This window comes from Pristiophorus japonicus, chromosome 16, assembly GCF_044704955.1.
Source record: "Pristiophorus japonicus isolate sPriJap1 chromosome 16, sPriJap1.hap1, whole genome shotgun sequence".
Lineage (NCBI taxonomy): Eukaryota > Metazoa > Chordata > Chondrichthyes > Pristiophoridae > Pristiophorus > Pristiophorus japonicus.
Window position 1 is genome coordinate 4,972,345 of NC_091992.1, and position 14,729 is coordinate 4,987,073.

General features: G+C 46.3%; 1 protein-coding gene across 3 annotated transcripts in view; it reads right to left on the reverse strand.

Annotated features, from left to right (window-relative positions):
* LOC139226276 (transient receptor potential cation channel subfamily V member 3-like) overlaps nt 1-14,729 on the reverse strand; it is a 58,035-nt gene that overhangs the window by 24,319 nt on the left and 18,987 nt on the right. For all 3 annotated transcript variants that reach the window (XM_070856912.1, XM_070856911.1, XM_070856913.1), the window contains exons 8-10: nt 13,290-13,448; nt 8,409-8,501; nt 23-96 (exon numbers count right to left, since the gene is read on the reverse strand). In XM_070856912.1, coding sequence (XP_070713013.1) covers nt 23-96; nt 8,409-8,501; nt 13,290-13,448 — 326 coding nt within the window. The remainder of the gene's footprint in view (nt 1-22; nt 97-8,408; nt 8,502-13,289; nt 13,449-14,729) is intronic.

Consider the following 14,729-nt stretch of genomic DNA (forward strand, 5'->3'; position numbering starts at 1 on the left):
AGCATTAATGAGAAAAACTCACAACAGGATGTGGAACCAGGCATCTGTCATTAATGATTGGAGGTCTGAGAGTCTCAACTGGGTTATCATCACTAGCTACAAAGATAAAAGAAACATTTTGACTGGTTTTAATTCAAATCCTAATACCAGACCCAACAGAACATACCGCACCAAAACAACTCACCAAAACCCAACCCACCAAAACCCAACTCACCAAAACCCAACTCACCAAAACCCAACTCACCAAAACCCAACTCACCAAAACCCAACTCACCAAAACCCAACCCACCAAAACCCAACCCACCAAAACCCAACTCACCAAAACCCAATCCACCAAAATCCAACTCACTCACCAAAACCCAACTCACCAAAACCCAACTCACCAAAACCCAACTCACCAAAACCCAACTCACCAAAACCCAACTCACCAAAACCCAACTCGCCAAAACCCAACCCACCTAAACCCAACCCACCAAAACCCAACCCACCAAAACCCAACTCACCAAAACCCAACTCACCAAAACCCAACCCACCTAAACCCAACTCACCAAAACCCAACTCACCTAAACCCAACCCACCAAAACCCAACTCACCAAAACCCAACCCACCAAAACCCAACTCACCAAAACCCAACTCACCAAAACCCAACTCACCAAAACCCAACCCACCTAAACCCAACCCACCAAAACCCAACTCACCAAAACCCAACCCACCAAACCCAACTCACCAAAACCCAACTCACCAAAACCCAACTCACCAAAACCCAACTCACCAAAACCCAACCCACCAAAACCCAACCCACCAAAACCCAACTCACCAAAACCCAATCCACCAAAATCCAACTCACTCACCAAAACCCAACTCACCAAAACCCAACTCACCAAAACCCAACTCACCAAAACCCAACTCACCAAAACCCAACTCACCAAAACCCAACTCGCCAAAACCCAACCCACCTAAACCCAACCCACCAAAACCCAACCCACCAAAACCCAACTCACCAAAACCCAACTCACCAAAACCCAACCCACCTAAACCCAACTCACCAAAACCCAACTCACCTAAACCCAACCCACCAAAACCCAACTCACCAAAACCCAACCCACCAAAACCCAACTCACCAAAACCCAACTCACCAAAACCCAACTCACCAAAACCCAACCCACCTAAACCCAACCCACCAAAACCCAACTCACCAAAACCCAACCCACCAAACCCAACTCACCAAAACCCAACTCCCCAAAACCCAACCCACCTAAACCCAATAAAACTTAACAATCGAACTGCACGCAACATAACAAAACTCACCGAATCCAAACCAAACAATTAACCTTAACATGGTACAGCAAAATAAAACATAACCTAACCCCATATTATACCATTAACCAAATCATACTTACAATGCTCCAAAACTATGGCATAGCATGATACAAAATATACGAGAATACAACATATTAAAGACTAGTTTAACGCAACCAGCTACAACTCAACAGATATTCAAAACCACCACAATGCAATATACTGTAACTCAATTAAATGTAACAAAGAAATAGGAACAGGAATAGATCTATGGCCCCTCGAGCCTGCTCCGCCATTCAATTCGATTATGGCTGATCTTCGACCTCAACTCCACTTACCTGCATCCCCATATCCCATGATTCCCAGAGTTCTACAATCTATCCATCTCAGCCTTGAATATTATCAATGATTCAGCATCCACAGCCCTCGAGAATTACAAAGTTTCTCTGAGTGAAGAAATACCTCCTCACCTCAGTCCTAAATGGCTGGCTCCTTATCCTGGGACTGTGACCCCTAGTTCTAGACTCTCCAGCCAGGGGAAACAACCTCTCAGCATCTACCCTGTCATTCTTCTAAACTCCAGAGAGTATAGGCCCATTCTCCTCAATCTTTCCTCATAAGATAACCCTCTCATAGAAACATAGAAAATAGGTGCAGGAGTAGGCCATTCGGCCCTTCGAGCCTGCACCACCATTCAATAAGATCATGGCTGATCATTCACCTCAGTACCCCATTCCTGCTTTCTCTCAATAAACCTTGATCCCTTTAGTCGTAAGGGCCATATCTAACTCCCTTTTGAATATATCCAACGAACTGGACTCAACAACTTTCTGTGGTAGAGAATTCCACAGGTTCACCACTCTCTGGGTGAAGAAGTTTCTCCTCATCTCAGTCCTAAATGGCCTACCCCTTATCCTCAGACTGTGACCCCTGGTTCTGGACTTCCCCAACATCGGGAACATTCTTCCTGCATCTAACCTGTCCAATCCCGTCAGAATTTTATATACTTCTATGGGATCCCCTCTCATTCTTCTAAATTCCAGTGAATACAGGCCCAGTCGATCCAGTCCCTCTTCATATGTCAGTCCTGCCATCCCGGGAATCAGTCTGGTGAACCTTCGCTGCACTCCCTCAATAGCAAGAATGTCCTTCTCAGATTAGGAGACCAAAACTGCACACAATACTCAAGGTGTGGTCTCACCAAGGCCCTGTACAACTGCAGTAAGACCTCCCTGCCCCTGTACTCAAATCCCCTCGCTCTGAAGGCCAACATGCCATTTGCCTTCTTTACTGCCTGCTGTACCTGCATGCCTACTTTCAATGACTGATGTACCATGACACCCAGATCTCGTTGCACCTCCCCTTTTATTAATCTGTCACCATTCAGATAATATTCTGCCTTCCTGTTTTTGCCACTATGTGGATAACCTCACATTTATCCACATTATACTGCATCTGCCAAGCATTTGCCCACTCACCTCACCTGTCCAAGCCACCCTGCAGCCTCTTAGCATCCTCCTCACAGCTCACACTGCCACCCAGCTTAGTGTCATCTGCAAACTTGGCGATATTACATTCAATTCCTTCATCTAAATCATTAATATATATTGTAAATAGCTGGGGTCCCAGCACTGAACCTTGCGGCACTCCACTAGTCACTGCCTGCCATTCTGAAAAGGACCCGTTTATTCCCACTCTTTGCTTCCTGTCTGCCAACCAGTTCTCTATCCACGTCAATACATTACCTCCAATACCATGTGCCTTAATTTTGCACACTAATCTCTTGTGTGGGACCTTGTCAAAAGCCTTTTGAAAGTTCAAATACACCACATCCACTGGTTCTCCCTTGTCCACTCTACTAGTTACATCCTCAAAAAATTCTGGAAGATTTGTCAAGCATGATTTTCCTTTCATGCTGACTTGGACCGATCCTGTCACTGCTTTCCAAATGCACTGCTATTATATCTTTAATAATTGATTCCAGCATTTTCCCCACTACCGATGTCAGGCTAACCGGTCTATAATTCCCTGTTTTCTCTTTCCCTCCTTTTTTAAAAAGTGGGGTTACATTAGCTACTCTCCAATCCACAGGAACTAATCTAGAGTTCATAGAATGTTGGAAAATGACCACCAATGCATCTACTATTTCTAGGGTCACTTCCTTAAGTACTCTGGGATGCAGACTATCAGGTTCTCGGGATTTATTGGCCTTCAATCCCATCAATTTCCCTAACATCATTTCCTGACTAACAGGGATTTCCCTCAGTTCCCTCAGTTCCTCCTTCTCGTTAGACCCTCGGTCCCCTAGTATTTTCGGGAGGTTATTCGTGTCTTCCTTAGTGAAGACAGAACCAAAGTATTTGTTCAATTGGTCTGCTGTTTCTTTGTTCCCCATTATGAATTCACTGATTCTGACTGCAAGGGACCTACATTAATCTTCACTAATCTTTTTCTCTTCACATATCTATAGAAGCTTTTGCAGTCAGTTTTTATGTTCCCTACAAGCTTACTCTCATACTCTATTTTCCCCCTCCTAATTAAACTCTTTGTCCTCCTCTGCTGAATTACAAATTTCTCCCAGTCCTCAGGTTTGCTGCTTTTTCTGGCCAATTTATATGCCTCTTCCTTGGATTTAACACTACCCCTAATTTCCCTTGTTAGCCACAGTTGAGCCACATTCCCCATTTTATTTTTACGCCATCCCAGGAATCAATCTAGTGAACCGTCACTGCACTCTCTCAAAGGCAAATATGTCCTTCCTAAGGTAAGGAGGCCTAAACTATACACAATACTCCAGGTGTGGTCTCACCAGAGCCTGAAATAATTGCAGTGACTACCTTACTCTTATACTGCAAGCCACTTACAATAAAGGCTAACAAACCATTTGTCTTCCTAATTGCCTCCAGCTCCTGACGGTCCGCGTTGCGGAATTGGAGCTGCGGGTGGATTCACTTGGAGCTTCTACGATGCTGAGAATGACGTGAATAGCACATGTAGCGAGTTGGTCTTACCGCAGGTAAAGGGTACACGGCCAGATAGGGAATGGAAGACCAACAGGAAGAGCAGTGCAAGGAAGGTAGTGCAGGGATCCCCTGCGGTCATCCCCCTGAAAAACAGATACACCGCTTTGGGTACTGTTGAGGGGATGACTCACCAGGGGAGGGCAGCAGCAGCCAAGTTCATGGCACCGTGGCTGGCTCTGCTGCACAGGAGGGCAGGAAAAAGAGTGGGAGAGCGATAGTGATAGGAGATTCAATTGTAAGGGGAATAGATAGGTGTTTCTGTGGCCGCAACCGAGACTCCAGGATGGTATGTTGCCTCCCTGGTGCAAGGGTCAAGGATGTCTCGGAGCGGGTGCAGGACATTCTGAAAAGGGAGGGTGAACAGCCAGTTGTCGTGGTGCATATAGGTACCAACGATATAGGTAAAAAAAGGGATGAGGTCCTACGAGACGAATTTAAGGAGCTCGGAGCTAAATTAAGAAGTAGGACCTCAAAAGTAGTAATCTCGGGATTGCTACCAGTGCCACGTGCTAGTCAGAGTAGGAATCGCAGGATAGCACAGATGAATACGTGGCTTGAGCAGTGGTGCAGCAGGGACGGATTCAAATTCCTGGGATATTGGAACTGGTTCTGGGGGAGGTGGGACCAGTACAAACCGGACGGTCTGCACCTGGGCAGGACTGGAACCAATGTCCTAGGGGGAGTGTTTGCTAGTGCTGTTGGGGAGGAGTTAAACTAATATGGCAGGGGGATGGGAACCAATGCAGGGAGACAGAGAGAAACAAAATGGAGACAGAAGCAAAAGACAGAAAGGAGATGAGTAAAAGCGGAGGGCAGAGAAACCCATGGCAAAAAACAAAAAGGGCCACTGTACAGCAAAATTCTAAAGGGTCAAAGTATAATAAAAAGGCAAGCATGAAAGCTCGGTGCCTCAATGCGAGGAGTATTCGGAACCCAGGAGAGGGCTCTGAGCTAGTTAGAGTGGGTGAGAGCTCAGATGAACAGGACCCCAAGAAAGAATGCAAAAGGCAGGAGGCAATAGAGCAGAGTAGCACTGGGGTAACTGTAAACCACAAGGTGACAGGAAGGGACAATATGTATGAAAATAAAGGGGCTGCAGGAGGGGTCAAAACTAAAAATCATGGTTTAAAAACTAGTATTAAAACACTCTACCGAAATGCACGCAGCATTCGAAATAAAATAAATGAGTTGACGGCACAAATCAATACAAATGGGTATGATTTGGTGGCCATTACAGAAACGTGGTTGCAGGGGGGCCAAGACTGGGAATTAAACATACAGGGGTATCTGACAATTCGGAAGGATAGACAAGAAGGGAAAGGAGGTGGGGTAGCTCTGTTAATAAAGGATGATATCAGGGCAGTTGTGAGAGATGATATTGGCTCTAATGAACAAAATGTTGAATCATTGTGGGTGGAGATTAGAGATAGTAAGGGGAAAAAGTCACTGGTGGGCGTAGTTTATAGACCCCCAAATAATAACTTCATGGTGGGGCGGACAATAATCAAGGGAATAATGGAGGCATGTGAAAAAGGAACGGCAGTAATCAGGGGAATTTTAACCTACATATCGATTGGTCAAATCAAATCACACGGGGTAGCCTGGAGGAGGAATTCATAGAATGCATACGGGATTGTTTCTTAGAACAGTATGTGACAGAACCTACAAGGGAGCAAGCTATCTTAGATCTGGTCCTGTGTAACGAGACAGGAATAATAAACGATCTCCTAGTAAAAGATCCTCTCGGAATGAGTGATCGCAGTATGGTTGAATTTGTAATACAGATTGAGGGTGAGGAAGTAGTGTTTCAAACGAGCGTACTATGCTTAAACAAAGGGGACTACAGTGGGATGAGGGCAGAGTTGGCTAAAGTAGACTGGGAACACAGACTAAACGGAGGCACAATTGAGGAACAGTGGAGGACTTTTAAGGAGCTCTTTCATTGTGCTCAACAAAAATATATTCAAGTGAAAAAGAAGGGCGGTAAGAGAAGGGATAACCAGCCGTGGATAACCAAGGAAATAAAGGAGAGTATCAAATTAAAAACCAATGTGTTTAAGATGGCCAAGGTTAGTGGGAAACTAGAAGATTGGGAAAATTTTAAACGACAGCAAAGAATGAATAAGAAAGCAATAAAGAAAGGAAAGATAGATTACGAAAGTAAACATAAAAACAGATAGTAAAAGCTTTTACCGATATATAAAACGGAAGAGAGTGACTAAAGTAAATGTTGGTCCCTTAGAAGATGAGAAGGGGGATTTAATAATGGGAAATGTGGAAATGGCTGAGACCTTAAACAATTATTTTGCTTTGGTCTTCACAGTGGAAGACACAAAAACCATGCCAAAAATTGCTGGTCACGGGAATGTGGGAAGGGAGGACCTTGAGACAATCACTATCGCTAGGGGGGTAGTGCTGGACAGACTTATGGGACTCAAGGTAGACAAGTCCCCTGGTCCTGATGAAATGCATCCCAGGGTACTAAAAGAGATGGCGGAAGTTATAGCAGATGCATTCGTTATAATCTACCAAAATTCTCTGGACTCTGGGGAGGTACCAGCGGATTGGAAAGCAGTTAATGTAACAGCTCTGTTTAAAAAAAGGGGGCAGACAAAAGGAAGGTAACTATAGGCCGGTTAGTTTAACATCTGTAGTGGGGAAAATGCTTGAAGCTATCATTAAGGAAGAAAGAGCGGGCCATCTGGATAGGAATAGTGCAATCAAGCAGACACAACATGGATTCATGAAGGGGAAATCATGTTTAACTAATTTACTGGAATTCTTTGAGGATATAACGAGCATGGTGGATAGAGATGTACCGATGGATGTGGTGTATTTAGATTTCCAAAAGGCATTCGATAAGGTGCCACACAAAAGGTTACTGCAGAAGATAAAGGTACGCGGAGTCAGAGGAAATGTATTAGCATGGATAGAGAATTGGCTGGTTAACAGAAAGCAGAGAGTCGGGATAAATGGGTCCTTTTCGGGTTGGAAATCGGTGGTTAGTGGTGTGCCACAGGGATCGGTGCTGGGACCACAACTGTTTACAATATACATAGATGACCTGGAAGAGGGGACAGAGTGTAGTGCAACAAAATTTGCAGATGACACAACGATTAGTGGGAAAGCGGGTTGTGTAGAGGACACAGAAAGGCTGCAAAGAGATTTAGATAGATTAGCGAATGGGCTAAGGTTTGGCAGATGGAATACAATGTCGGAAAATGTGAGGTCATCCACCTTGGAAAAAAAAACTGTAAAAGGGCATATTATTTGAATGGGGAGAAATTACAACATGCTGCGGTGCAGAGGGACCTGGGGGTCCTTGTGCATGAATCCCAAAAAGTTAGTTTGCAGGTGCAGCAGGTAATCAGGAAGGCGAATGGAATGTTGGCCTTCATTGCGAGAGGGATGGAGTACAAAAGCAGGGAGGTCCTGCTGCAACTGTATAAGGTATTGGTGAGGCCGCACCTGGAGTACTGCGTGCAGTTTTGGTCACCTTACTTAAGGAAGGATATACTTGCATTGGAGGGGGTACAGAGACAATTCACTCGGCTGATTCCAGAGATGAGGGGGTTACCTTATGATGATAGATTGAGTAGACTGGGTCTTTACTCGTTGGAGTTCAGAAGGATGAGGGGTGATCTTATAGAAACATTTAAAATCATGAAAGGGATAGACAAGATAGAGGCAGAGAGGTTGTTTCCACTGGTCGGGGAGACTAGAACTAGGGGGCACAGCCTCAAAATACGGGGGAGCCAATTTAAAACCGAGTTGAGAAGGAATTTCTTCTCCCAGAGGGTTGTGAATCTGTGGAATTCTCTGCCCAAGGAAGAAGTTGAGGCTAGCTCATTGAATGTATTCAAATCACAGATAGATAGATTTTTAACCAATAAGGGAATTAAGGGTTATGGGGAGCGGGCGGGTAAGTGGAGCTGAGTCCACGGCCAGATCAGCCATGATCTTGTTGAATGGCGGAGCAGGCTCGAGGGGCTGGACGGCCTACTCCTGTTCCTAATTCTTATGTTCTTATGTTGCTGTACCTCCATCTTATGTAACACAACATAAAGTAAATAACGTTATACTTACTTCCATGATCAGTAAAACAACAGCCCATGAAAAAATGAAAATTTGTCCACCAAGCTGCCATGATGTTGATGTGACATTCATCTGAAATAGAGACTGAAAATACATGATTATAAATATGATGGCCACAAATTGCAAGCGTTTAATCTAATAGGCAGAAGGCACCATTGTGATCTGTTATTTGTTATTTGAGAGTGAGACGGAGTTCTGGCAGGGTGGGACATCTCAGCCCTAACCCTGATCCTCTAACTCCACCCTGACCCCAACCATGACCCTGACATAGAAAAATAGAAACATAGAAAATAGGTGCAGGAGTAGGCCATTTGGCCCTTCGAGCCTGCACCGCCATTCAATGAGTTCATGGCTGAACATGCAACTCCAGTACCCCATTCCTACTTTCTCGCCATACCCCTTGATCCCCCGAGTAGTAAGGACTACATCTAACTCCTCTTTGAATATATTTAGTGAATTGGCGTCAACAACTTTCTGTGGTAGAGAATTCCACAGGTTCACCACTCTCTGGGTGAAGAAGTTTCTCCTCATCTCGGTCCTAAATGGCTTACCCCTTATCCTTAGACTGTGACCCCTGGTTCTGGACTTCCCCAACAGTGGGAACATTCTTCCTGCATCTAACCTGTCTAAACCCGTCAGAATTGTAAACGTTTCTATGAGTTCCCCTCTCATTCTTCTGAACTCCAGTGAATACAAGTCCAGTTGATCCAGTCTTTCTTGATATGTCCGTTCCGCCATCCCGGGAATCAGTCTGGTGAACCTTCGCTGCACTCCCTCAATCGCAAGAACGTCCTTCCTCTAGTTAGGAGACCAAAACTGTACACAATACTCCAGGTGTGGCCTCACCAAGGCCCTGTACAACTGTAGTAACACCTCCCTGCCCCTGTACTCAAATCCCCTCCCTATGAAGGCCAACATGCCATTTGCTTTCTTAACCCCCTGCTGTACCTACATGCCAACCTTCAATGAGTGATGTACCATGACACCCAGGTCTCGTTGCACCTCCCTTTTTCCTAATCTGTCACCATTCAGATAATAGTCTGTCTCTCTGTTTTTACCACCAAAGTGGATAACCTCACATTTATCCACATTATACTTCATCTGCCATGCATTTGCCCACTCACCTAACCTATCCAAGTCACTCTGCAGCCTCATAGCATCCTCCTCGCAGCTCACACTGCCACCCAACTTAGTGTCATCCGCAAATTTGGAGATACTACATTTAATCCCCTCATCTAAATCATTAATGTACAATGTAAACAGCTGGGGCCCCAGCACAGAACCTTGCGGTACCCCACTAGTCACTGCCTGCCATTCTGAAAAGTCCCCATTTACTCCTACTCTTTGCTTCCTGTCTGCCACCAGTTCTCAATCCACGTCAGCACACTACCCCCAATCCCATGTGCTCTAACTTTGCACATTAATCTCTTGTGTGGGACCTTGTCGAAAGCCTTCTGAAAGTCCAAATACACCACATCAACTGGTTCTCCCTTGTCCACTCTACTGGAAACATCCTCAAAAAATTCCAGAAGATTTGTCAAGCATGATTTCCCTTTCACAAATCCATGCTGACTTGGACCTATCATGTCACCTCTTTCCAAATGCGCTGCTATGACATCCTTAATAATTGATTTCATCATTTTACAGGCTGTCAGGCTGACCGGTCTATAATTCCCTGTTTTCTCTCTCCCTCCTTTTTTAAAAAGTGGGCTTACATTGGCTACCCTCCACTCGATAGGAACTGATCCAGAATCTATGGAATGTTGGAAAATGACTGTCAATGCATCCGCTATTTCCAAGGCCACCTCCTTAAGTACTCTGGGATGCAGTCCATCAGGCCCTGGGGATTTATCGGCCTTCAATCCCATCAATTTCCCCAACACAATTTCCCGACTAATAAGGATTTCCCTCAGTTCCTCCTTCTTCCTAAACCCTCTGACCCCTTTTATATCCGGAAGGTTGTTTGTGTCCTCCTTAGTGAATTACTTGTTCAATTGGTCTGCCATTTCTTTGTTCCCCGTTATGACTTCCCCTGATTCTGTCTGCAGGGGGACCTACGTTTGTCTTTACTAACCTTTTTCTCTTTACATATCTATAGAAACTTTTGCAGTCCATTTTAATGTTCTCTGCAAGCTTCCTCTCGTACTCCATTTTCCCTGCCCTAATCAAACCCTTTGTCCTCCTCTGCTGAGTTCTAAATTTCTCCCAGTCCCCAGGTTCACTGCTATTTCTGGCCAATTTGTATGCCGCTTCCTTGGCTTTAATACTATCCCTGATTTCCCTTGATAGCCACGGTTGAGCCACCTTCCCTTTTTTATTTTTATGCCAGACAGGAATGTACAATTGTTGTAGTTCGTCCATGTGGTCTCTAAATGTCTGCCATTGCCCATCCACAGTCAACCCCTTAAGTATCATTCACCAATCTATCCTAGCCAATTCACGCCTCATACCTTCAAAGTTACTCTACTTTAAGTTCTGGACCATGGTCTCTGAATTAACTGTTTCATTCTCCATCCTAATGTAGAATTTTACCATATTATGGTCACTCTTCCCCAAGGGGCCTCGCACATCTAGATTGCTAATTAATCCTTTCTCATTACACAACACCAAGTCTAAGATGGCCTCCCCCCTAGTTGGTTCCTTGACATATTGGTCTAGAAAACCATCCCTTATGCACTCCAGGAAATCCTCCTCCACCGTATTGTTTCCAGTTTGGTTAGCCCAATCTATATGCATATTAAAGTCACCCATGATAACTGCTGCATCCTTATTCCATGCACCCCTAATTTCCTGTTTGATGCCCTCCCCAACATCACTACTACTGTTTGGTGGTCTGTACACAACTCCCACTAGCATTTTCTGTCCCTTGGTATTCCGTAGCTCCACCCATACCGATTCCACATCATCGAAGCTAATGTCTTTCCTTACAATTGCATTAATTTCCTCTTTAACCAGCAATGCCACCCACCTCCTTTTCCTTTCTGTCTATCCTTCCTAAATGTTGAATACCCCTGGATGTTGAGTTCCCAGCCTTGGTCACCCTGGAGCCATGTCTCCGTGATGCCAATTACATCATACCCGTTAACTGCTGTCTGCGCAGTTAATTCGTCCACCTTATTCCGAATACTCCTTGCATTGAGGCACAGAGCCTTCAGGCTTGTCTTTCTAACACACTTAGACCCTTTAGAATTTTGCTGCAAAGTGGCCCTTTTTGTTTTTTGCCTTGGGTTTCTCTGCCCTCCACTTTTACTCATCTCCTTTCTGTCTTTTGCTTCTGTCTCCATTTTGTTTCCCTCTGTCTCCCTGCATTTGTTCCCATCACCCTGCCATATTAGTTTAACTCCTCCCCAACAGCACTAGCAAACACTCCTCCTAGGACATTTAACTCTAACTCCACCCTGACCCTAACCGTGACCCTGGCCCTCTAACTCCTCCCCTAACCGTGACCCTGACCTTGATCCTAAACCTATCTGTGACCCTGACCCTCTAACTCCACTCTAACCCTAACCCTAACCATGAGCCTGACTCTCTAACTCCACCCTGACCCTAACACTAACCGTGACCCTAACACTAACCCTGACCCTAACACTAACCCTGATCCTAACACTAACCGTGACCCTGACCCTGACCCTAACACTAACCCTGACCCTAACACTAACCCTGACCTTAACAATAACCGTGACCCTGACCCTGACCCTAACACTAACCCTGACCCTAACACTAACCCTGACCCTAACACTAACCGTGACCCTGACCCTAACACTAACCCTGACCCTAACACTAACCCTGACCCTAACAATAACTGTGACCCTGACCCTGACCCTAACACTAACCCTGACCCTGACCCTGACCCTCTAACTCCACCCTAACCCTGACATCCAAATGAACCCGAAACTCTAGTGTCAGCCGTGGCTCAGTGGGCAGCTCGTTCTCTCGCCTGAGTCAGAAGGTCGTGGGTTTAAGTCCCACTCCAGGGACTTGAGCACAAAAATCTAGTCTGACACTCTAGTGCAGTACTGAGGCTCACCGCACTGTCGGAGGGGCAGTACTGAGGGAGTGCCACACTGTCGGAAGGGCAGTACCGAGGGAGTGCCACACTGTCGAAGGGGCAGTACTGAGGGAGCGCCGCACTGTCGGAGGGGCAGTACTGAGGGAGCGCCGCACTGTCGGAGGGGCAGTACCGAGGGAGTGCCACACTGTCGAAGGGGCAGTATTGAGGGAGTGCAGCACTGTCGGAGGGGCAGTACTGAGGGAGCGCCGCACTGTCGGAGGGGCAAGGCTGAGGGAGTGCCTCACTGTCGGAGGGGCAGTATTGAGGGAGCGCCGCACTGTCGGAGGGGCAGTACTGAGGGAGTGCCGCACTGTCGGAGGGGCAGTACTGAGGGAGCGCCTCACTGTCGGAGGGGCAGTACTGAGGGAGCGCCGCACTGTCGGAGGGGCAGTACTGAGGGAGCGCCACACTGTCGGAGGGGCAGTACTGAGGGAGTGCTGCACTTTCAGAGGGACAGTGCTAAGGGAGCGCTGCACTGTCGGAGGTGCCGTCTTTCAGATGAGATGTTAAACTGCGGCTCCGTCGGCCCTCTCGGGTGGACGTAAAAGATCTCACGGCACTATATCGAAGAAGAGCAGGGGAGTTACCCCCGGTGTCCAGGCCAATATTTATCTCTCAATTAACATCACTAAAAAAACATGATCTGGTCGTTGCTGTGTGTGGGAGCTTGCTGTGCAGAAATTGGCTGCCACGTTTCCCACATTACAACAGTGACTACACTTCAAAAGTACTTCATTGGCTGTAAAGCACTTTGGGGTGTCCTGAGGTTGTGAAAGGCGCTATATAAATGCAAATCTTTTCTTTATCGAGGAGCGACTTACCTCGTTTATATGAAACCGGTTATAATAAGTAACAGTGAAAATGATCACATACGCCATGTACAGAAAGAAGCTGACATGGAACATATAGGCTGCAAAATTCTCCCACTTCTGTTCGAGCAGAGTGTTCAACGGTTCCACAGACAGCAACATGTGACGGTTCTAAATGGGGTGTGGGAAGGAAGGAAATAATTAAACCCTTTTTGATGCTGCGCTGTGAAATGTTTGAATATTAAACCGTGAACATTTTTTGCCCTGCAACCCACTCCTGGCTGGCCTCCCACATTCTACCCTCCATAAACTAGGGGTGATCCAAAACTCGGCTACCCGTGTCCTAACTCGCACCAAGTCCCGCTCACCCACCACCCCTGTGCTCGCTGACCTACATTGGCTTCTGGTTAAGCAACGCTCTGATAGCAAATTTCTCATCCATGTTTTCAAATCCCTCCATGGCCCTCGCCCCTCCCTATCTCTGTAATCTCCTCCAGCCTCACAACCCCCGAGATGTTTGCGCTCCTCTAATTCTGCCCATTTGAGCAGCCCTGATTATAATCGCTCCACCATCGGTGGCCGTGCCTTCTGTTGCCTGGGCCCCAAGCTCTGGAACTCCCTCCCTAAACCTCCCCGCCTCTCTGCCTCTCTCTTCTCCTTCAAGACGCTCCTTAAAACCTACCTCTTTGACCAAGCTTTTGGTCACCCGCGCTAATTTCCACTTAAGCGGCTCGGGGTCAAATTTGTTATCACATAATTGGGACGTTGCACTATGTTAAAGGCGCTATATACATACAAGTTGTTGTTGTTAGAAGTTGCTGGGAGTGCGAGCTGATAGTGAGGGCAATGGGACATCTGGGACCTCGGGAAATGGCGGGACCAGGCGTCTATCTCCTTAACCAGAGGGATTTTAGGATTTTGGAAGAAACAGAGGAAAGACAGCGATGGAAATCGGGGGAATTGGTGTCAAATCAGGTACGGAAAGAGAAATGTAGAGAGGGAAAGAAAGAGTGGATTGAGAGAGACAGAAAAACAGAAAAATACAAAAAGAATGAAGAGATTACTGCGTGCAGGAGTGAGAGTCCACAGTTTAGACTGTTCCCTTTCTGGGCCGGAGAGGTTGTGAAGCCATTGCAGGAACACAATTCTCATTAAAAAGGTACTTACGCTGTTAATTACCAGCCCTAACTTTCTGCGGCGAGTTTAATCGGCAATTAACACTCAAAGTCAGTGACAGCCGTGGCTCAGTGGGCAGCACTCTCGCCTCAGAGTTGGAAGGTCGTGGGTTCCAGTCCCACTCCGGGAACTTGAGCACAAAAATCTTGGCTGACACTCCAGTGCAGCACTGTTGGAGGGGCAGTACTGAGGGAGTGCAGCACTGTCGGAGGGGCAGTACTGAGGGAGTGCTGCACTGTCAGAGGGGCAGTACTGAGGGAGTGCCGCACTGTCGGA